At 41.6% G+C, this 24,009-nt stretch overlaps 1 protein-coding gene across 9 annotated transcripts in view; it reads right to left on the bottom strand.

Annotated features, from left to right (window-relative positions):
- Nucleotides 1-24,009, bottom strand: part of LOC108299663 (AP2-associated protein kinase 1) — a 171,963-nt gene that overhangs the window by 27,015 nt on the left and 120,939 nt on the right. For 6 of the 9 annotated variants that reach the window (XM_017522061.2, XM_017522066.2, XM_017522065.2 and 3 more), the window contains exons 13-17: nt 20,139-20,423; nt 16,275-16,507; nt 14,474-14,631; nt 12,801-12,905; nt 4,221-4,316 (exon numbers count right to left, since the gene is read on the bottom strand). In XM_017522061.2, coding sequence (XP_017377550.1) covers nt 4,221-4,316; nt 12,801-12,905; nt 14,474-14,631; nt 16,275-16,507; nt 20,139-20,423 — 877 coding nt within the window. The remainder of the gene's footprint in view (nt 1-4,220; nt 4,317-12,800; nt 12,906-14,473; nt 14,632-16,274; nt 16,508-20,138; nt 20,424-24,009) is intronic. The other 3 variants (XM_017522063.2, XM_017522072.2, XM_017522070.2) reach the window with 2 other exon arrangements.

Raw genomic sequence — 24,009 nt, 5'->3', positions numbered from 1 at the left:
ATTTCAACAAGAGAAAAACATCACTTTATGATAACTATAGGACTGCCCCATTGGGAATATTAGGAATAAGGATATAGAACCAAAGTTGAAACACATTTCCCATCGTTATAGTAATTTAAAATTCACATAGAAATTTCAAATATATGATTTCATCTGAACCTTGGGACCACCCTGTCAGGTAGGCTTCAGTATTGCCAATTTTAAGGATAAGAACACATAATTTAAGTGATTTGACCACAATCACCTAGCCACTAATAGCTAGAACCCCAGGTCTTACAGTTTCAAATCTATTTTTATATTCCCTGAAGCCTTAAATTTAGCTCTCTGGTCAAAGCCTTTATTGATCTAGGAACCTTCCCAAAGATAAATGAAACATCCACTGTTTGGGGAGTGTGGGCAGTGAGAAGGAATGTGTGGCTGAGCACTGTCAGAACAACACTAAGGCCTCACCTCCTCACCCACACAATGAAGGTGTTACTTGACATTATCTACCACCTACCACTTCCCAGTGTCTATAAGATCAAAAATACTTATATGTGAAATCATTTTAAAAGTATAAAATAAAAATGTTAAAAAAAATCAATGAAAGGCATGGTCTTCAGGAGACTGAGATTCCATTCTTCTTCTTTTTTTTTTTTTTGAGACGGAGTCTTGCTCTGTTGCCCAGGCTGAAGTACAGTGGTACGATCTCAGCTCATTGCAATCTTCGCCTCCCAAGTTCAAGCAATTCTCCTGCCTCGGCCTCCCTAGTAGCTGGAACTACAAGAACATGTCACCACGCCCAGCTAATTTTTGTATTTTTAGTAGAGACAGGGTCTTACCAGGCTGGCTTCAAACTCCTGACCTCGGATGATCCACCTGTCTTGGCCTCCCAGAGTGCTGGGATTACAGGCATGTGCCACCATGCCCAGCCAATCCTTCTTTTTTTTTGAGACACAGTCTTGCTCTGTCACCCAGGCTAGAGTGCAATAGCGCAATCTCAGCTCACTGCAAATTCTGCCTCCCGGGTTCAAGCAATTCTCCTGTCTCAGCCTCCCAAGTAGCTGGGACTACCAGCGCACACCATCATGCCCAGCTAATTTTTGTATTTTTAGTAGAGACAGGATTTCGTCATATTGGTCAGGCTGGTCTCGAGCTTCTGATCTCAGGTGATCCACCTGCCTCAACCTCCCAAAGCGCTGAGATTACAGGCATGAGCCCCTGCACCCGGCCTTCCATGAGTCTTATCATCAGTATGGCTGAGAGCAGAAGGTGAGCATGTATGCAAAACAAAGAAAGAAAAACAGGCAAAAAACCTGACTGGTGTCCATAGTGGGCTCGAGGTGCGAAAGACTGCTTGCTTTTTGTGGGGTAAAACCAAACTTGTAGTTTCCCCAGGTTCCAGAGAGACAATGAACCCTGAGCCCTTTCCTCATTCAATATTTAAAAATGTAAAAAAAGGATGCAGTGGCCTTGATAGAGGAGCTGTGTAACTGAATGTGCTAAAGGCTGAATGTTAAAATAGGTAGAATAGGCAAAGCCACCGTGGTAATATAACATACTTAGCACAATTCTTCAGGGGACCGTGAAAGGATGGGCTGAAGGACCTGCTGAGCCTAACTACTACTCTCATCAGCCCCGGGGCTGGCGGCTGCATGACATTGGGAGCTGTGCCTTCCTTTATTCACCCTTAAAGAGTAGGTGTCGGGGGGACTGGCTGGGATTTGGTAGAGGTGCAGATAGAAGGCTATGGAACCAGTCATCTGGTGCTTGGGAGCTGGGACAGAAATGGAGGGTAATGGGGCCACCTAAAAGGCTTCCAGCCTCTGGTTTTATTTCATTCATTTGTCTGCTCTGTAAATACTCACTGAGTGAATATAGGCAGTGTCCTTGGTACAGCTGACAAAGGTGGCAAATAAGGCAGATGAGGCCCCTCCCTCAGAGAGTGATAAGATGAGGAAAGACAGACTATGTCCTGATAAGGGCTATGAAGAAAAAGTGCCAGGGGATGTGACTATGAGTGCCCGTGGGACTACACCGGGCCTTTCTGAGAGGACGTTTAAGCTGAGATTCAAATGTTGAATGACACAAGGCAACAGAGCTGAAGGGAAGGTTTTCCAAGCTGAGCACCAGCAAGTGTAAAGACCCTGGGAATAAACTTAGCTTGCTGGAGGAAAGACAAGATGGCGGGGAAGAATGCTATCGGCTGAGATTAGAGGGGTAGCCAATGGCCACACCACTTGGGGCCTTGCAGGTCACAGTAAGCAGCCTGGATTTTATGCCCCCTCAGTGATATGAGAATTCACCAAAGCACAGAAGAGTTAACTGTCTAACTTACGTTTTCAACAGATGAGTCTGGTCTGACAGATCAGAAAGTAAATAAGACACTCCTGGAGTTCTCTATTAAAATGTCTCATTTTAGTTGATCTTTCCACTGAAACTCAAGAGAGGTCCTGGCTTAATTGGTATTAAAGCATATGCCAGTAACATTTCAGCAGGACTCCACCAGGATGAGAGAAGCATGGAGGACCAGGAGACAGGAAAGATGACAAGAAGGAAAGCAAGATGGCAGCCAGCTGGCTCTGGTAGCCTCAGACGCATTTTCACAACCTGGGGCTGATTTCCTGAGCCACCTGGGCGTGTGCCTGGCTCTTCAACCCTGATCCAGAGGACTCCTGAGACAGCTGCACAGGACAGTTACTTGCCGGAGGGCCTGTAACTGCCCTGTGCAAAGGGGCCTTCTTCCTGGCTTCTGCAGCCCATGGGTTACGTAAGCAACAGCAAAGCAAGAACCTGAAGGGGTATCAAAAGGAGAATGCCTTCATCACCTCTTTCCCTTGTCTGATCCCATGATTACCAAAACAGGGAGGAAAAGAAAACAGAGAGCCCCATGTGGAGTTTACAGCCCAACTTTTCTAACCTTCTGTTCAAAATGAACTTGTCCAAGTACTGCCAGGCATACCTGAAGAGCGCAAAGGAAAAAAGCGCCTCTATTTCATTCCTTTCTTCCCTTTTAACTACACTGCACTGAATCATTCCTTAGTAGTTTTCAATATTTTTAGGCTATACCTAGGTCCAGTAAGACACAGTTTACACAGTACCACCTGATCAAGTCAAGTGTTTGCTTCTCCTTAGAGGGGTAAACAAATTTGTCTAAAAATACAAAATAAAAACTGCCTTGGTACCCTCGCTGCAGTCTGTCTTAGTAAGTGACGGTGGGCAGACATAGTAAAGGATATGAACATCACAATCACTTCCAATCTTGAAGCAAGCAATCAAATACCTTTAACATATTGGGAGAAAAAAAAAACCAAGCCAGTCCTATCAGTTCAAGGTCAAGAGTTGGCAGGGACAACACTGGGAAAAACGGAAAAATGATCAGAAGCAAAACAACTGTCAGCTGCTTCTAAGGAGCTAGAACCATCTGCTTTTGCGAAGAGACTGATAGATAAGAGAAAGGGCGGATTCTCTTCCCCACACCACTACCCCCACCAAAAAGACTAGGGGAGGAAGGTAGAAAGGAAAAGCTTTAGCAACGTAAACTCCAAATGGGAGGCATCCAATGACTGTTCCAAAAGCTCTTTCCATCAGAACACACCAACCACTTTCTAATTTTAAGACTGATACTTAAAATTGAAATACGGTGGACTGCAAGAGATATTCAAACTCCTGCAGTCCAACGTACTTCACTGATGAAGAGCCAAGCCCAGAGGTTTACAGGTAGTGGCAGAGCCTAGAAGGGAACACAGGTCTCCTGATTCACATTCCCTATTATCACATTTCCTAATTATTATTATGTTTTTATATTATAAAATAAAAATACATTAAAGAGCTAAACGAAAGTCACCCACAATCCCATTATCATACTATCGCCACTATTCATATTTTGTTCACTTTATGATGCGCTTATAGGCTCCCCTACCACTGTTATAATCATAATCATTCCAATATGGGCCCCTCACGTCACCATTAACACAATCAAGGGTGAAAAACTGAACACTGATATAATATGGAAATCAATTTGGTATAAACTGAACTGATTTTATCTTTGCTAAGGGCTGGTACCCTCCAAGACAAGTTTACCCCTCTTTTTGAGACACAGTAAAAATATACAATAGCAGTCTATTATTAGGGCTTGGAATTCAAATCCTTTTCATGGGGTGTTTAAGGCAGGACTTTCCACAGGGCCTGGGACATGCAAACCAAGCTGCTTAACCTCAAAACAGTTCTTATTTACCTACCTGGTGCATCAGGTACTTGAAGAGGAATGAAAGGATCAGACACACTTAGAAGCGGGAGGCCAGAGTCCACAGTCTGCCCACCCTTCCTTTTTTCAGCTGGAGTTTGGTTGGAAGAAAAGGAGGAGTCAGGAGAGGAAAAAAAGAGAAAAGCAAAAACACCAAGTAAATCTAGGTAAGTTTACCCTTTATTAATGCAACAGCTCAAACTACAGAGCAAATCTAAACCTAGAATATAGGGGGATGAGTGGCTGTGGCCAGTGTAACAGAGTGTCTATGAGATATTCAACCTGGTCCTTGTAACATATTATGAGATGTAATTAACAATAAAACCAGGGTATTCTATGTCTGAACACCACTTCTTCCTTGGATATACTGCAGTCTACAGTGATCTCTTTCAGAAGGTCTAGAGGAGGTATTGTCCATATCACACATTTTAGCACATAAACAAATGTAACACTGTCTGTTTTGTAATCTAGTATGCATATAGGTACTTCCTATGTATCTATTACCCTCTTCAGGTCCTTTAAGGACTAAGTCCAATTATATCACCAAGATGTCTAATATAGTAATAGGCAGACACACAGAAAGGGGCAGAAATAGACTTCTTGCCTATTGCAAGATTAGACAAGCCCTAATCTCTGTACTATATTTAGCATACTATTAGCATTCATTCTATATTTAGCAAAATGAAGGTTTACAGAAACCTACACACCCTATGGAATAGCAGAGCTTGATGTGGTCTCAATTTTCTGGCAGAATTTTCTTATTTCCCATAAAAGAAAATGAAGCCTAAAAGTTAAAGAGACTAGCCAGAGGTAGGATCAGAAGTCAGGTTTCAAGGTTTCCATTTTATTATTATTATTCTTTTTATTTTTATTTTTTCTCTAAGAGTCTGGGGTGTTGCTATATTAACCAGGATGAACTGAAATTCCTGGGCTCAAGCAATCCTCCAACCTCAGTCTCCCTAGTAGCTGGGACTACAAGCATGCACCACCACACCCAGCTTTACATTATCATTCTTTACTTTGCATTTTAGTATTCAGCTTGTTCATTAATCAGAAACTCATTTTGTCAGCTGTCTTTCTAGGAAAAAAAAACCCACTTCATTTTTTTTTCTATAAAGTGGGTTTTTAAAAAATTTTTTATTTTGAAGTAATACAGAATCACAAGAAATTCCTGCACATACAGTCCTGTGAACCCTTCAACCAGCTTCCCCTAGTGGTAATATCTTATGTAAACTGTAGCCCGAGATCACTGACACCAGCACAGTACTGTGGCCCTATGCTCCTTGGTGCTCACCAGTTGTTATGTGACCCTATTTGTGTATGTGCGTATGCTTCTTATTTTCTTCCCTCAGTGCTGGTGTTGCCCACACCTCTGGCTCTGGCACCGCACCCGCACCCTCTGCTCAGTTCTCCTCCCACCCCACCCTATGCCACTCATGCCTCTCTGCCTCTTTTCATCTCTCTCCCTGGACATCCCTGTCTTTCTCAATGACCCCTGAATCCCTCCTTTTCAACCTGAGTGGTGCTGAGTTGAATTTGGAAATTGTGGGGCCCAGCATTTCCCCTCTACTAACCCTCTTGGCTTGGGCCATCAAATGTGGGACATTTCTTTTCACCTCTCTTGGCCTCAGTGTTGTGTCTGTAAAACAAGCTTGCAGAGGAGTCAAAGTGCTGAGCATGTGTGGGCATCGCTGGCAGCATCTCTGTGGGCACCTGGTTCTGATTTCCTTCTTTACCTGTCTCAGACTTTACCTGTATCTGAATCTTGGTCTCTCTCCAGCTCTGCCTCTGGCATGAGGAGGATGCTCTGGGGTCTGCTAGGGGAGCTGGGATGAGATAGTAGAGTTCCCACCCCACCCACCTCTATTCCATGTTTCTCCTAGCCAGTGGCGGGCTGGGCCTCTTTCTCCCCACCTCTCCTGCCCCTGAGAGCCCAGTGCCCCAGTCCCTTGCTCTCTCTTGCTCAGTATGAAGTATCTCTTCAACAGACTCTATCACTGTCACAGCAGCCACCTCTGCCATCCTTAATGCTACCTCCTCAGGACCAGCAAGATGCAGTTTGAGAAGCACAACAAAGTAGAAGGCAAAGGTGGCATTGCTGGATAGACCGGTGACCCTTCTGGTTCCTGGAATCTGGCCGCCTCCTTTGCATCCTGGCTTCAAAGACATACGGTGCTTGCTTTTACTCCAGAGGCCCTTGAAATGTGGGAACCCAGTGCCCCAGTGCCCCAGACCCAGACATGGAGGAGGTGGCATGCATGGTGCCTACCCTTCCTCAGGTATGCAGGAACCTCCCACCCACAGCTCAACCAGATATGTAACAGGCAAATGCAACAGGGACAGACTGGGGTGTTAATGCCCAGATATGGCAGAAGGGAATGGGGAGGCTCAGTGGCATCCCCTCAGTGGGCAGCCTGGTGGCCCTGCCCAGACACTCCACCCAGCAGAAGGAAGGGTAACAGAGGTGTGGGTGTCTAGGAGGCACTGTGAGGCTACTTGCTGCCCACCTCCCTGCCACCTCCACAGCCATTTCCTGCCCAGTGGCCAGTGAGCCCTAGTGTGCCAGCAGCTGCTACCAGGCCCAGCTCAGTGACTAGCACACAGAACTCTCGGGACTGTGAACATCTGTCCTCTTTATCTCCAGGCCTGCCCTGGGAAGTGGGGACGGGAGGAGAGGTCACCTCCAGCCCCCAGTGACACATTGCTAGCCCCACCTTTCTTCTTTGGACTCTGAATGCCCACTCTCTAACCCTCAGCCCTTCCTTGGACTTCCAACACTCATTGGGATCCTAATCTCACACCTTCCAACACTCAACTTCTTGGACCTTCAACCTCTTTCTAGGACCCCCAACTCCTCATTCAAACCGTATTTCTCAGTCTTTACAGCACTCCCTCCTGGGGCCCCTAGTTCCCTCTGGGACCTTCACTTCCTCCAACCTGTGTGTATAGTTCTTTGAAACTTGATTCTATGTATAGATTAGAATGAGCAGCACTGCAACCATGATAAGGAGCTGTTCCATGAAACCAAAGACCTCCTCATTCTACTCCTCTGCAGTCACGCCCACCCCTTATTCCTGTTACTGTGCTTTGGAAACCACTATTCTGTCTTCAGTCTCTATAATTTTGTTATTTAAGTGGGTTTTTAACTAAGTTGCTTTAAAGGTAGAAGGAGGACAAGAAGGGTAAAATAACTGCTTTTAAAATCCCTGAAATATTTTAAAATGAGACACAATGAAAGCTATGTAAAAGAAAAAAAAGCAAACTGCAAAATTGAATACATGGTGTAAGTCATGTCTGAAAAAACTTATATGTAGAAATAAAATTCTAGATATAAATACTCTAAAATGTCAGCAAATGCTCTCTCAAGGTGGAGTTAGATTTTATTTTCTTTACTTTGGGCTTTTATTCATTTATCCACATTTTAATAAATGAATATGTATAACTAATATACAGGAAAACATCTGAAAATAAAGAGACACAGTGTGAAGTTTTAAATGTTTGCCCGTTTTTCCTCCAATGTATAGAGACAGTCCATCATTTTTGCAGCTTTTCCCATAAAAATGTTTAATATAGCCCTGTGCCATCCTCCCGAACCCATTATGAAATTTCCTGCTTCATTTCTCCTTTGATCAGTCATGAGGTTTAAAATCTGTAAAGAGTCTGAGTTCAGATAGAAAATTTATAGAAAATGATGCCATCCTGCACTTTGTACAAATGAGAGCAAATTAGTTCCTGGGATCTAGACATACTTTTCTGTCATTTGTAAAGAATGAAGGTGTCACAGAAAAGAAACATTTACACTGCAAACAAGAGAGAGGGAAAATACCAAGTGTTCACAGAAAAAGACCAGATAAACTGAGAAAACTATAAAGACACTTTTTAATGTTTGCAAAAGCTTAGTGTTCCTGGTTTATGAGATTTCTGAGACATGATTATAACTAGTTTTTGAGCTGGGCTGCAGGTACAAATCTCTATTCTGTCATTCTCCAGCTGTGCCATTGAGCAGGTGGCCTCTGTGAGGATCACTTAAGATAGTGAGCAAAAAAACCGCTTATCCAGTGGGTTTAACATGCGTCATGTGCTTGACATATGTTTAATTTTATTAATGTCATAAATTTACTCAAATGCGTGTTTATGTTTATAAAGTGGTGGAAAGGCAGAAAGAAAACCAAAATAAATCTCATTAAAAAACAGCTCACACAAACAATGAGACATAACCATGTGTAATAGATGAGAACTAGGCATTAAAACTGGGGATGGTAGGGTGAGTAGATGGAAAATGATCAGAGACCTCAGTTGTTAACACTGGTAAATCCAAGGTCCTAAGTTTGGCACAAAGCCACCCTTCTTATTCGTTCAACACATCTATATGGAGCCAAACATTGTGCCAAATTCTGAGATTTGGTAGCAAATAAGACTCTCAGAGTTTATTCCATGACCCTCTTTCCAGACAAACTATATCGTACCCAGGTCCATGGCTAATCATCATTTTGATGTTCTACTTCAAAGACAATAGTCAACGCTTTACATGTTTGATACGTTTGGTCAACCATGTGGCGCATCAAACTTCAAGCAGCATGAATGGGTTTTGGAACATTTTTAAATCTCACCAAAATATCAACATACTTATAAAATTTGCACAAACAAAGCTAAAAGTGAAACAAAACTTTTTTTACAACTTAATAATGAAAAGCATAACTCCAAAATAATAATGAGAATATCATATGAAGATTTATAAGCTATGGTTAAACTCCATACAACTCCATTTTTTTTTTTTAACTAGGGAAATACACACTTATTAGAAAGCATTCTCAATAAACAGTGTAATCTTCAAAGGCTAAAGCAAGGCAACTGGAGAAAGAGAAAAGAGGACATTGGAATATTTTCACATGCCAAAGCCTCCCTGAAGATTATAATTAGCCTCACCCCTTTTGTGCTGGCTGAAAATGACTGTCAAATTGTGAAGAAACACAGCCCAAGTACTTTATTTTTTAAAAAAGAATTTTAAAATATTTTACTATTTGTTCCTCTTAATATGACCAAAGCAAATCTAAGTAAAACAAGAAAATGGCTGGGCACGGTGGCTCACGCCTATGATACCAGCAGTTTGGGAGGCCGAGGCGGTGGATCATCTGAGATCAGGAGTTCGAGGCCAGCCTGATTAACATGGTGAAACCCCGTCTCTACTAAAAATACAAAAAATTAGCTGGCATGGTGGCACCCGCCTGTAATCCCAGCTACTAGGGAGGCTGAGGCAGAAGAATCACTTGAACATGGGAGGTGGAGGCTGCAGTGAGCCGAGATCCCACCACTGCACTCCAGCCTGGGTGACAGGGCGAGACACAATCTCAAACCTCCCCCAACAAACAAACAAGAAAATGTAATAAAGATAAAAGCAAAAGTTAAAGAATAGACAGAAAACAGAAGATTTTATAAACCTAAGTGTTGTCTCTGAAAATATAATAAAACATCCAACCTCTATCTAGTTACCAAGAAAAAGGGAAACACAAATACATACAATTAAAATTAATGTATACAGATAAACTAGTATAAAAGATATATACATATTGTACTTTAATGAAAAACTTTAAAACTGCAGATGATTTTCTAGGAAAAGTCACATATGAAGAACACTTACAAATGAATCTAAAAGGCAAAGGACACAAACAATACAAATCTCAAACAAATAAAAATGGGTCAGTAAATAAGGTTCTCTAGCCAGGCATGGTGACTCATGCCTATAATCCCAGCACTTTGGTAGGCCAAGGTGGGCGGACCACCTCAGGTTGGAAGATACAAGACCAGCCTGACCAACATGGAGAAATCCCATTTAGGTTAAAAATACAAAATTAGCCGGGCGTGGTGCCACATGCCTGTAATCCCAACTACTTGGGAGGCTGAGGCAGGAGAATTGCTGGAACCCGGGAGGCAGAGGTTGTAGTGAACCAAGATTGTGCCATTGTACTCCAGCCTGGGCAACAACAGCAAAACTCCATCTCAAAAAAATAAATAAGTACATAATGTTCTCTGTCTGTAATCTTTGGGCTGGGCTGTGCTGGGTCGGGTGAAGAAATGGTAGGGAAAATGACTCTCATTCACTATCAATTGAAATAAAATATATATAGCTTTCTTGGAGTACAATTTGAAAATGTGTATCAAAAACCTTAAAATATACATACTTTTGATTTAGCACATAGTCTCTTAGAAGTTATCTTAAAGAAACTGTAAAGGATATAAACAAAAATTTAGCTTCAAGAATATTTATACGGTAAAAAATTGATAACAATGTAAATATTCATAAAAGGGGATATTAAATAAATGTTACTATTTTTCCATGAACAATCATGTTGTAGATGAATATTTATTGACATGGAAACTGCTAATTTCCAGAGGACATTTATAAAATGAATAACAAACTGGGCCACAGAAAGCCTTTCAGTATAGTTTACAGCAAAGACTGGACAGACAATACTGGTCATAGTGCAATGAAAACATAACCTAAGTAACTTTTGGTTAAAGAAGAAATTGAAACTTCTGTTTAAAAATATCCAGAAAATAAGAGAGCATTACATATCAAATATTATTTAAATAATAAAGTTCTATTCAGAAATAAATTTATGAGGTTAGAAAAGCTACTAACGTACCTAAAGAAAGCAGGCAGAAAGAATATATGATAAGGTTAAAAATAGATATTAATCAATATAATTAAAAAGATCACTTTTAGAAGCATGCCAAATTCTGTATCTTACAAAGAATATTTTCAAAAGCTCACATTCATTGCTGAGGTATTTATAACAGTAAATACTGAAATAAAGTGCAATTGGTTAAATATACTAGGATATATCATACATCTAGTGTATCCTAAAAGTTTTTTTTTTTTTTTTTTGAGACAGGATCTCATTCTGTTGCCCAGGCTAGAGGTCCAGCACACTGCAACCTCTGCCCCGCGGGTTCAAGGGAACCTCCCATCTCAGCTGCTTGAGTAGCTGGGACTACAGGCGTGTGCTACCACACCTGGCTAATTTTTTGGTAGAGACGAGGTTTCACCATGTTGGCCAGGCTTGTCTTAAACTCCTGACCTCAAGTGATCTGCCTGCCTTGGCCTCCCAAAGTGCTGGGACTACAGGTGTGAGCCACTGCGCCTGGCCATATGATGGAATTTAATGCAGGTACTTAAAAAAAATTATATTTTAGGAGCTTCTTTAATGATGAAGGAGAAATGTGCCAGGTTCATTAAGTGGAAAAATTAGGCTTCAATATGACTATAAACATGAATATCAGGTTGGGCGCGGTGGCTCACATCTGTAATTCCAGCACTTTGGGAGGCCAAGGCAGGCAGATCACCTGAAGTCAGGAGTTCAAGACCAGCCTGGCCAACACGGTGAAAATCCATCTCTACTAAACATACAAAAATTAGCCAGGTGTGGTAGCGTATGCCTGCAATCCCAGCTACTTGGGAGGCTGAGGCATGAGGATCACTTGAACCTGGGAGGTAAAGGTTGCAGTGAGCCAAGATGGTGCCACTGCACTCCAGCCTGGCGACAGAGCAAGACTCCATTTCAAAAAGAAAGAAAAAAAAGATGCATATCAGAGTCTCAAGAAGTGGGCCAAAGAGTGTACAAAATTGTGGTCATGTGGCTGGGTGCAGTGGCTCACGCCTGTAATCCCAGCACTTTGGGAGGATGAGGCAGGCAGATCACCTGATGTTAGGAGTTCAAGACCAGCCTGGCCAACATGGGTGAAACCCCGTCTCTACAAACATACAAAAATTAGCCGGGAATGATGGCAGGTGCCTGTAATCCCAGCTACTCAGGAGGCTGAGGCAGGAGAATCACTTGAACCTGGGAGGTGGAGACTGTAGTGAGCCAAGATTCTGCCATTCCACTCCAGCCTGGGTGACAGAGTGAGACTCTGTCTCAAAAAATAAAAAATAAAAAATTGTGGTCATGTGCATTTTGGTCAGAGAGACTTATAACTTTCATTAGATTCACAAAGATACTCAAAAGATTAAGTGCCGCTAACAGACATCAAGATGGTATCCCTGGGCTATCTCTTGGTGGTGAGATCATGAAGAATTTTAACTTTCTTCTCTATAAATTACTAACTTTTATATAATAAAATATATACACACACAAACACAGTTTAGAGGAGTGTTAGATATAACAGAACATTTAATTTTAAAAATTCTTCAAGAATTTTTAAAATTAAATTTCCCAGAAACCTAAGAAATTACAAGCAATAAACAGACTGGTGTTCCTCAAATCTATACATATTTGCTTAAGGCATGCCTGTGGCCTAGAGAGAACAAGTCATGTATATCACTGCCAGATTGTCCTGCCACATGAATTCAAAGTGGTTCTAAATCTTTATCCCTTTTTGATCAGAAAGATCTTGAATTTTAAAAAGTTGTACATTAAATATTGACCATAAAAAAATAAAAAATAAAAAATATATATATACACATGTTACTGCCAGGATTTGGGTTTCACTGGCATGCTAGAGTTATCTGTGGAGTGAAAAACAATGTGAAGGTAACAACAGTGAACCTCGTGTTCCAGGTATTTGCCATACTAACCAGTTCCAGCAGAAAATGAGGTCGTAGCAAAAGCATCACCTTGGGTTGACTGAAAGCCTGGGATCAAACTCTCAGCTGAGCCTCCAAGCTTCTCGGGATGCTTGCCTGGAGAGACAAAACACCACTCAGTTCCTTCTAGCAAAATCTTGTGAGGCACACACCCATGGAAGACGTGAGGGGTACACTCTGAACTGACTTCTCGACTTAACTACTTTAATTGCATTATGGTGACACGCTGGCTATTTAGAGATCCTTGTCTAGTCATTGCAATAACTGAGAGAACAGCTGAGAAAAAAAAAAAAAAAGGAAATTGTTAAGAATCAAAAGAGCATATCATCAGTTTTGCAAGATGAAAAGGGTTCTGGAGATTGGTTGGTTGCACAACAGTGTGAATGTACTTAACACTACGGAACTGTACATTTAATGCCTCCAGCCCACACTTGTAATGTATTTACTTTATATAGCTCTAATGAATTTGACGATCTGCTTTCCATGTTGGAAGCAGTTTAGGAGAGCAAATGAGAAGAGGGAGTGGCAGAGGTGGCAATAATGAGATGTTGTCAAAGAAAGTTGTGTATTATGCCCTATCTTCTGTTTAAAAAGGCAAGAAGTAATAGGAATCTTTTTTTTTTTTTTTTTTTTTTTTTTAAATTTAAGAGACAGGGTCTCACTCTGTTACCCAGGCTGGAAAACAGTCATGAATTCATAGTCTACTGTAGCCTCGACCTCCTGGGCTCAAGTGATCCTTTCACCTCAGCCTCTCAAGAAGCTGGGACTACAGGTGTGTGCCATGATGCCCAGCTAACTTTTAAAAATTTTTTTGTAGAGATAGGATCTTGGCATGTTGCCCAGGCTGGTCTTGAACTCCTGGGCTCAAGGGTTTCTCCTGCCTCAGCCTCCTAAAGTACTGGGTTACAGGCATGAGACACCACACCTGGCCTTGGAGTTTTAAAAGATTTCTATAAAATAATAGTTTAAACCAAAATATTTGGCCAATAGTTCATACCACACAATTGGTTCTCATCGTTCCTTTATCCTGCACTCTTACCTACATTGAGAGTATTCTTTTTATTAGAGTACTCTCTAATATTATTAGAGTAATGCATACCAGAATTTGTTTCAAAGTGTGTGCATGTGCCTGTGTGTGTGTGTCCTGCCTTCCAAAGTAGACTGTTTTCCAGGCAGAAGTGTATCTTCTATTTATTTAATCATCTTTCTGTGGTCAGTCAACAGTAATACAGAATGCTGATCATAGTGAAAGAAAGATTCAGTGTCCATGTAAGGGCACATTCATGGACAAGCAGTGACAACTTTCTGGGACAGTAAACCAACCTAGGATGAGGGAACACTCCTCCAAGGAGTGACCATGCACAATGCTGTTATCCTGATCTACGCCATCAAACCTTTTCTTTAAGTTTCTTCCCTAAGCCTCACACTCTCTTTGCTACCACCCACAACAGATCAGGATTTCCTAAAGATGAAGACTTCAGGGCCATGGTGAAAACAAAAACCAATTTGTATGCATACTTTGAAATCAAGCCTTATGGAAAGGCCCAAGCCTATGTTTTCACTTGCACACCCTTCTAGAGTTACAATTCTTTCTCACTCCTGGTTATTTCTTAGCATAGAGAATCTACAAACAAGAAGCACCAAAAAAGACACAGCTTACTCACCTTCCCCCAGCTTGGCAAAGTCCTTGTTGAGTAGCTCTTCAGCTGTGAGTTTGGAGAAATTGTCGTCATCGAAGGGATTCCACGTAGACCCTTCTGAAGGATTATAAACATTTTGCTGAGAGGTCCGAGGAGAGCCTGATGGAGTGGTGGTTGCAGACCTAGGTAGGTTCCCATCCCCACGAAACAAACAGATATAAAAGTTGAACAAAACAAAAAGGGTAAACTTATTTTCTCTTTGTTTCAGGATCAAATTCTTTTCTGAGTCAAACCATCGTTTTCTACCACAGTGTTTTGTTGTTTTTTTTTTGAGAGGGAGTTGCAGTCTTTCACCCAGGTTGGAGTGCAGTGGCACAATCTTGGCTCACTGCAACCTCTGCCCCCAGGATTCAAGCGATTCTCCTGCTTCAGCCTCCTGAGTAGCTGGGATTATAGGTGCCTGCCACCACGCCTGGCTAATTTTTGTATTTTTAGTAGAGAAAGGGTTTCATCATGTTGGCCAGGCTAGTCTCGAACTCCTGACCTCAGGTGATCCACCCTTCTTGGCCTCCCAAAGTGCTAGGTTTACAGGCGTGAGCCACTGCTTCCAGCCCACAGTGTTTTCCTAAAAGGGCTTTCCACAGCACCTGAACAATTTCCACAGATATCCTTCCCACTTCGTGAAATGAACGTCTCCTTTCCTTCATGACTCACTACCTCCCACTACTTCTTTAATCTCTTGCTTAGGTTTTTAGTCTTATCTGCAAGTTGTTTCAGTTCAGGATCTAAAAACAACCTGTTCTTAGACTTGTGTATCCTGTGGTAACCACCATAACATCTACAATAACTGACCCCTGGAGGGGCAGGAAAGAGCTCTATTTAGGCTGTATCCCATCTTTCAGGATCCAGTATGCATAGAGTTAAGGACCACCTCACAATTAAAAAGAAATAAAGACAGTTACCACTACTTTGTGCATTTAAGTATCATTACATCATTTTCTTATAAAGTCTCTCTGAACTTAATTGAAAGATTTTAACTTTAGAGTGCATGGTTCCAATATAGCTAAGGGTCTGAAACTGCATCTACTCAACACTCATCAAAATCTACTTGTCAGGCACAGAGTCAGTCACTGGTTTCCAAAGGTTCACTAAGATATGGTCGTTGGAGAGCTCACAAACTAGTTCAGTCAGACATACAAATAATTAATGATAATACAGTGTCATACAAGTGCAAAAAAAAGGGTTCAGATAAAAATTATACATCAGAGGAAGTGTCAAAGAAAAGTCAACCTCTGACATGGATCTTGATGAATAAATGAACATTCCCTAGGTGGGCAAGGAGGAGTGCAGCAGTCCCAGGAGAGGTCACAGGAGGAACAAAGGGCTTCAGAAGGTAAGGAGTGGCAAGTCGGCCCGTGGGACACAACGGGCCCTGCTGTGTTAAGCAGTGTGCTCAGCTATCATCTGACAGGTGATGAGGAGCCAATGAAAGAGTTTCAGCCTGAAGAGCCTCGGTCAGATCGAGAGTTTAGAAAAGACACTGTAGAGCATGGAACGAGTGAGAGAATGAAAACAGTGGGCCAAGTAGGAAAAGATTTCTTAAGATTAGTGTGGCCCATGCACTAAAGACAAATTCATAGTTGCTCATTAAACACAAGTACATGCAAGATGAAACAAGCCACTCAGAAAAATAAATGAACACAGGTACACACCACTGTATTTGTATTACACACATCTGCACACTTATGCAAAGAATCACACACTAACAGCCACAGGCAGAACTTGCCCACAGAGTTAAGAACAACAAAGAGGAAGCACCACATACTTGGACTTATTGAGACTGGCCTCAGCTGCAGCTGCCTGGAGCAGCTGGGTTGATTTGCTGGCAGGGACCCCAAAGACTGCGCTGTGGGTTACGTCACTGAGAATACGCCTGTGCCCAGCACGTTGGGTTTTGGGGGATGAGGGAGGAGTGAGAGATCCAGCTTTCTGCCCCTGGACGGCAGGAGGTGGGGTTGTCTGAACCTTTGGCTGTTGTCTTACTGGGGCTTGAATCTGCTAGGAAGAGAGATGGAAAATATTTCATTAAATTAAAAAAAAAAGTTAAAGGGAAAACAAATGATAAGCGTTAACAACAACAACAAAAAATGCCACATGAGCGCTAACAAGGGACTCAAATGGCTAAGTTTAACTAACACCCAGAAAGAAAAATCCAGGCTTTGACAATTTGTGCTGCAACTTTAAGACCAATTACAACTTGGTATTTGTCTGATACACATAAATTTCAATCTTCATCAGCAATAATATACAGGGTAACCATATGTTAACCATAATCAGCCCAGAGCATAAGAATGCAGAAACTATTCCTAGCTGTAAAGATCTGGAATTTATCATAAAGGACCACTTTCTATTTCTGGAGACACATACAAACCCAATCAGAATGCTTCCAAAGGGCAGGCAATAGATCCTATCACCACAGAGGCTAATGAAGACATACCTCCAGCTGAAACACATTTAAGCTGAATAATTTCTGCTAAGAGATCCCTCACTCTCTGCCTTGTAGCAAGACTGCATGTTGGGAATGAGTCAGATAGAATTCAACTGTGATTAATAAATGTTACTGCTTTTTTGTTTGCCTAAACTTCTATTTTAGGGGTACACATGCAGTTTTGTTATAGAGGTAAACAGGTAAACTCGTGTCACAGGGGTTCGTTATACAGATTATTTTGTCACCAAGGTACTAAGCCTAGTACATAAGAGTTATTTTTTCTGATTATCTCCCTCCTCCCACCCTCCACCTTCAAGTAGGTCCCAGCGTCTGTAGTTTCCCTCTTTGCGCCCATGAGTTCTCATCATTTAGCTCCTACTTGTAAGTGAGAACATGTGCTATTCGGTTTTCTGTTCCTGCATTAGTTTGCTAAGGATAATGGCCTCTAGCTCCATCTATGTTCTTGCAAAGGCTCCATCCTCTTTCTTTTTTATGGCTGCATAATATTCCATGGTGTATATATGTACCACATTTTCTTCATCCAGTCTGCCACTGATAGGATTTTAGATTGATCCCATGTTTTTGCTATTATGCACAGCGCTGCAATAAACATACACATGCATGTGTCTTTATGGCAGAACAATTTATACTCCTCTGAGTATATACCCAGTAATAGGTTTGCTGGGTTGAATAGCAGTTCTGTTTTTAGTTCTGTGAAGAATTGCAGAGAGCTCTGCTTTCCACAGTGGTTGAACTAAGGTGTTCTTACCACTTGGAGAACATTTTTCTCTCCTGTTCTCCAAATGCAGCACACTGAAGACCAGATGCCTCCTTCATGACCTTGCCCTATAACAGCAATCTACAGACACTAAGCGGTTTGTACCTGTTTAGCTACACCTCCCATGGTTCTGGCAGACAGTTTTACTTCCACTTAGAATCAAAGAATGTGAGAGCTGAAAGGGTCTTACAAAACACAGATTTCAACTCCTGTACTTTAGAGGTGAGACCACAGCCCACTGAAGCCAAGTGCTCATTCAAGCTCACAGGGTTAATTGGAAGCAGAGCCTGTGTCTCCTGACTGGGGCTCACGACTCTTTCTGCACCGTGATGCCGTCCCATCCACACAGGACTGGAAATGGGGAGGAGGGGGAGACAGACCACAGGAGAAGGAATAAAAAACTCAGATGTCTATCTTGCTGAAGATTTAAAAATAAAATAAAATATGTAATTATAAAAGGAGTATAATCACATCATGAAATGTAAGAATACAGAAAAGAGGCTTCTATTCCACCACTCTAATACGACTAGATACAATTCTTATATTTTTGGTGTCTTACATTTTAAGTCTCTTTTCAAGTACATAGTTTTTCCATAATTTCACCATTCTTTTAACATTACCTCATGAGCATTTCTTTTCATACTGTTGTACAGACTTTATAACCAAGCACTTTAATGGCTGTACAGTTGGGTTCCTCAGCAATTTAGGTTGCTTGCATTCTTTGGGCCATTATTAATAAGACTGCAATAAACTTCTAGGGTATATGGTCATTTTCTCTTTGCCAATTACTGCTTTATGATGGCTACAGGGTATGCTTTACCTCCACTCACTTGCTTCTCTAGATTAGCCCTGCCAAGAGTCAGTGGAGACAGGGATGGGTCAAAGCTGAGAAGCTCTATGGCTCCTGGCCAAAGCACAGTTTACTTCTGTTTCCTCTCTGTCCCCAAAACCACCTATCCCAGAGCAAAGTGTTCAAAGTATTTTTTCATCCAGAGAACATGGAGAAGGTTCATAATTCATTCCCAAGACAGTGGACACTTTTGTCTAGGAAAAGCATAGGGGACTCTCATAAGAAGTGTAGTCAGTAGCAGTTGATCATTTCATCACCCTGGATGAGCATTTGTTATAATCAAACTTAAACACGGATCAGGATTCTTTGATTCTTACCCCAGCTCTGCTACGATCAGTCTGTATGTCTTGGGCAATCATTTTCTAGTCTGTGCCTCAGTTTCCAATTCCATAAAATGAGAAGACTGAACTGGATAATTAAGGTCCCTTCTAGCTACATTGTGTGCTAATTTTTTTAAAAACTCTTTTTCCACGAACAAGAGGAACTTTATCTCCTGTTAAAAATATAGAGACTCACTGTCTAATCCATGCCTGCAGGAAGTCTGAGTTGTTTTAGAAACAAAGGTGTAAAGACACTAAACACACACTTAGCTGAGACTTAAAGAAGACAATCTATTTACGACACTGCTTACTTTCAAAGGGATGTAGGTTTTCTGGTTTAACATGGGAGACAAAACTCTATTAGAAATCAATTCTCAGAAAGGCGGTTTCTTACTTTTTCTTTGCTTGTCTAGTAGTTGGACTTCCCTGGGAGTAAGAGGGTAGCTGTGACACTCTATCAGCTGGCTATGCAAAATGTCTTTTTCTAATACCATAAAATTTTCTATCACTATCACTCAAAAAAATATGAGCACAGAAAAAAAGCCACTTATTAAAGGCCAAAGCATGATATGCCCGTGTGTGCTGAAACTGTAGGGGACAATTAGAAGAGGGGTTCTGATGCCATACTCAGCCCATATCTAAAAGTGGACATGCCCAATTTCTAAATTGACAAGATTGCTCAAATGACTGGATACTCAGATGCTCTAGTACCCAGGAGGATTACACCAGGGTAAATGGTCCCAGGTAAGCAGGTACTTGACAGGAGCTGCAAGGTAAACTTAAATAATATAGTGAGTAACGTCATCTAAAACAAAGAATAAACACAGCATGTAGGACTCAAGGCAAAGGTGGGGCCACACAATTTCCAGAGCCTGGAAAGGACATAATGGATCAAACTGCCCCTTGAGGAAGGGAAAGGAATTAGCTCTAATCCTACCTAGGTCCTTGACTGTTCAAAGTGACACTAACAGAGATGATGAACAGACCTTCCTGCTAGCCTAGTTTCAGAGTGATAAAAATTAAGAAGGTTCTTCATCAGTAGCCTAGAATCATTTTTTAAAAAAACCTCTATCTTCTACAGAACATCTCATACCATTCTTGGTTATATCAAGGAAAGTTCAAATATTTGAACCACCAGGGTGGGAAAGCAACCTAGCCCCTCATCAGCTGCTGCCATCTTTGCCACCCTTTCCCTAGCTCTCACTGCACACTCCTCTCCTGCTTTTGTCTTCTGAGCTCTGGCTGATTCTTACCGTTGGCTCCTGGGCAGGGGCTGGCTGTGGGGCAGCAGCTGGCTGTGCTTGAGGCTGCTGTCCTGCTGCCACAGTGGGCTTTTGCTGCAAGGCAGCTTGCTGAGTCATCAGCTGTTGTTGATGCAGGGCTGTGGCCAGCTGCTGCTGCTGTTGCTGTTGTTGTTGTTGCTGCTGCTGCTGCTGCTGGTAGAAATTCTGCATTAGCTGCTGTTGAGAGCCTCCTTGGGACACCACAGGGAACTGAGCAATTGCTGGTTGCTGGGTTGCTGGATGTACTGGCTGAAACTGAGCAAGAAATGAGGAGGTGAGTAAGGGCCTGTCCCAGAATAATAGTCACAAAAGACAAATGTCTCAGTAACAGTGAAGACCAATGCTAAAGCCAAAAGCAAGGGCAAGTAGAAAAGTCTTTAGGCTATATAATCCCAGCACTTTGGGAGGCCGAGGCGGGTGGATCACGAGGTCAAGAGATCAAGACCATCCTGGTCAACATGGTGAAACACTGTCTCTACTAAAAATACAAAAATTAGCTGGGCATGGTGGTGCACGCCTGTAGTCCCAGCTACTCAGGAGGCTGAGGCAGGAGAATTGCTTGAACTCAGGAGGCGGAGATTGCGGTGAGCCGAGATTGCGCCATTGCACTCCAGCTTGGGTAACAAGAACGAAACTCCGTCTCAAAAAAAGAAAGAAAAAAGAAGAAAAGTCTTTAGGCTAGACCTAAAATCTCATGATGGAGACCTCAGGGCATTAAAATATAACACAGCAGTACCTTACACCGCTAGGCGCCATCCATTGCACCAGGCTGCCTCCTGCACTACAGACTGGCCTTCCAAGAGGGTTTCTGGGCCTTGTGTAAGGGAAGCTATCTGACTAAACATCATGTGACTCCATAAGCCAGAGTATAGCAGGAGCTAATAAACGATCTCCTAATCACAGAGGTAATCCTTCTTATAAAGGGATTTGAAGTAGCCAAGATTAAAATGCTTCCCTACCTGAACAGGATGAAGCAATGATGACACTGAAAAGAATAACCTAAATGTTAACTCAACTATTAAGACTCATCTCAAATCTTCTTAAAAATTATTTCCCAAGAGCTCTATTTTTATCAAACTTCCTTAAACATCCAAAATAGTCAATATACTCTATGACACTTTATTTTTTTTTTTGAGACAGGGTCTTGCTCTATTGCCCAGGCTGGAATGTAGTGGCACAATCTTGGCTCACTGCACCCTTCATCTCCTGGGCTCAAGTGATCATCCCACCTCAGCCTCCTGAGTAGCTGGTATCACAGGTGCACACCACCATGCCTGGCTAATTTTTTTTCTTATTTTTTGTAGACACACAGTCTCACAATTGTTGCCCAGGCTGTCTCAACCTCCTGGTATTAAGCAATCCTCCTGCTTTAGCCTCCCAAAGTGCTGAGATTACAAGCACGAGCCACTGTGCCTGGCACATACTTGTTATATGTCTCTCTAATCCCCACTGTTAAGGGTTATGTGCTACGTACAGAAAGAGCTCAAAATAAGGGCCTGCCGATGAACAAAGGTCAAGACTGTATCTCTGAACATCCCATGTACTGTTATGTAGTTATTAGAGTCAATTGGGAGGATACTGTTTGTCTACTGGGGCAAAGTTAAAGGGTTAACAAAGTAGAAAATGTCAAAAAAAATAGCTGTCTATAAAACAGCAAAATAGTGGAAACAACCCAAATGTCTATCAACAGGAGACTGGCTGATTAAATAAGCCATGATGGATATATCCTGAAGGAAATATCAAATGGAATACCCTGGAATTGTAAATAGGAATGAGCGATACCCTCTATATATGGGTTGGCAGGAGATGAAATTTTGCAGATTTAACTTTGAAACTATGTAAACATTTTACATACCCACAAAACAGAATTAAACTAAAATTTAAAAAGCAATAACGAAAAATCAAAAGCAAAACCATGCAAATAAACCAGTTTGTCAAATTGGTAGCTGAATGCTCCAGAAAATAATGTGATAAACATTCTAAGGGTAAAAAGGGCAAGGAAATCTTAAACTCTTTTCAGTAATCATATAGTTATTGCTATCTTAAAACGACACATCAATTAATTAACTACGTTAATGCTGTTAAGACTCAAGATTTCCAGATAAAAATACAACAAAATCCAAGAAGTTAAACAGAAATCCAGCAATTACAAATCCAAATTAGGAATATAAACCTGAATTCATAATGCCTATTCTCTAACAAAACAAAACAAAACAAAACAAAACAAAACATATTTTCTAATTGTCCACTGAGAAGACCTAGAAACAACAACCAATCCATTAGGCAAATGGTATCTCTAGCATCAAAACTGTGGTTTCTAAACATCATTTCCACTAAAAGGAAATCGGGTTCCTAAGAAAAATGGATGATTTCAAGTCGAGGGCAGTATAATCCTAGAGGGCAGCATGATCCTAGACAGCAAGGAAATCATTAAACACCACTGGAGTTACATCCAAAGGACTCAGGAGTCAATTTGAATAGACTTCCACTGGCCAAAGTTGGGACAATATGAGCTTTAAAATAAATTTTTAAAAACTGCAATATACGAGGCACAGTGGTGTGTGCCTATAGCCCCAGCTACTCAGAAGGCTGAGGCAGGAGGATTGCTTGAGCCCGGGAGTTCTGGGTTGTAGTGTGATATGCCGATTGGGTGTCTGCATTAAGTTCACCATCAGTATGGGGAACTCCTGGGAGCAGGGGACCACCAGGTTGCCTAAGGAGGGTTGAACCAGCCCGGATTGAGAATAGAGCAGGTCAAAACTCCTGTGCTGATCAGTAGTGGGATCCTGCCTGTGAATAGTCGCTGCACTCCAGCCTGGGCAACACAGCAAGGCCCCATCTCTAGTAAACACACACATACAAAAAGAGCACTGTATTCAAATATATCAAATATGTTAAAATCTAAGAATTCCTAATGATACTAAACTGAACAAAACAAAAACCTCACTGTTCACCTTTGGATGCTAAGAGGGAACAAATTTATTTCTCTGAAAACCAGTAAACAAAAGGAAAGAATCAAGTGTTTCTCCTGCCTTTTCTGTATAAACAATACCTCAGGGTAACTAAAGAGCTGATGAAAAAATTTCTTCATGGAAAACTTACAGCCCCCAAATGAAGAGGGTTAGAATATCATTGTACCATTCTTGATGAATTAAGGAACCTGGGAAATGATCACCTATGGCTGCTAAGCTAATTGGGAATGTTAAACAAATGGATCAGACAGACAACAGCTCAACATACTGATTGATCTTTTTTTTTTTTTTTCCTTTTTAAAATATTTTTGGAAAACGTGGTCTTCAGGGAGATCTGAAAGTACATGCTCCCTGATCTTAATATTAATGAAATAGAGGCCTTACAGACCTCCTGACACCATGCAACAGGAAGAACAAAGAACAACTGTCAGATTGAATCGAATACTGAGTAAGCCTCAAGAAATTACCAGTGTACATGGAAGATGGTCAGACACATCAAATGACACCACAGCATGCAATCAGCTAAACCCAGAAGGCGGAAAATTCCACAAGACAAATGATCCAATTTCTTTGAAAAATTAAATGACAAAAAGGAGAAAAAAAAAAAGGGAGAAGGAACCTATGGATAAAAGGGGACTTAAAAGATATATCAGCCAACCGCATTGGCTAGTGTGTGTAATTCCAGTGTTTTGGGAGGCTGAGGTGGGAGGATGGCTTGAGGCCAGGAGTTTGAGACTAGCCTGGGCGAAATAATGAGACCCCCTATCTCTACCAATAAAAATTAGCCAGGCATAGTGGCACATGCTTATAGTCCTAGCTACTTGACAGACTCAGCTGGGATGATCACTTGAGCCCAGGAATTGGAGGTT

Source organism: Cebus imitator, unplaced genomic scaffold (assembly GCF_001604975.1).
Source record: "Cebus imitator isolate Cc_AM_T3 unplaced genomic scaffold, Cebus_imitator-1.0 Scaffold23, whole genome shotgun sequence".
In the NCBI taxonomy this organism is placed as follows: Eukaryota; Metazoa; Chordata; class Mammalia; order Primates; family Cebidae; genus Cebus; species Cebus imitator.
Note: the sequence above shows the minus strand (reverse complement) of the source record. Positions and strands in the feature narration are given on the sequence as shown.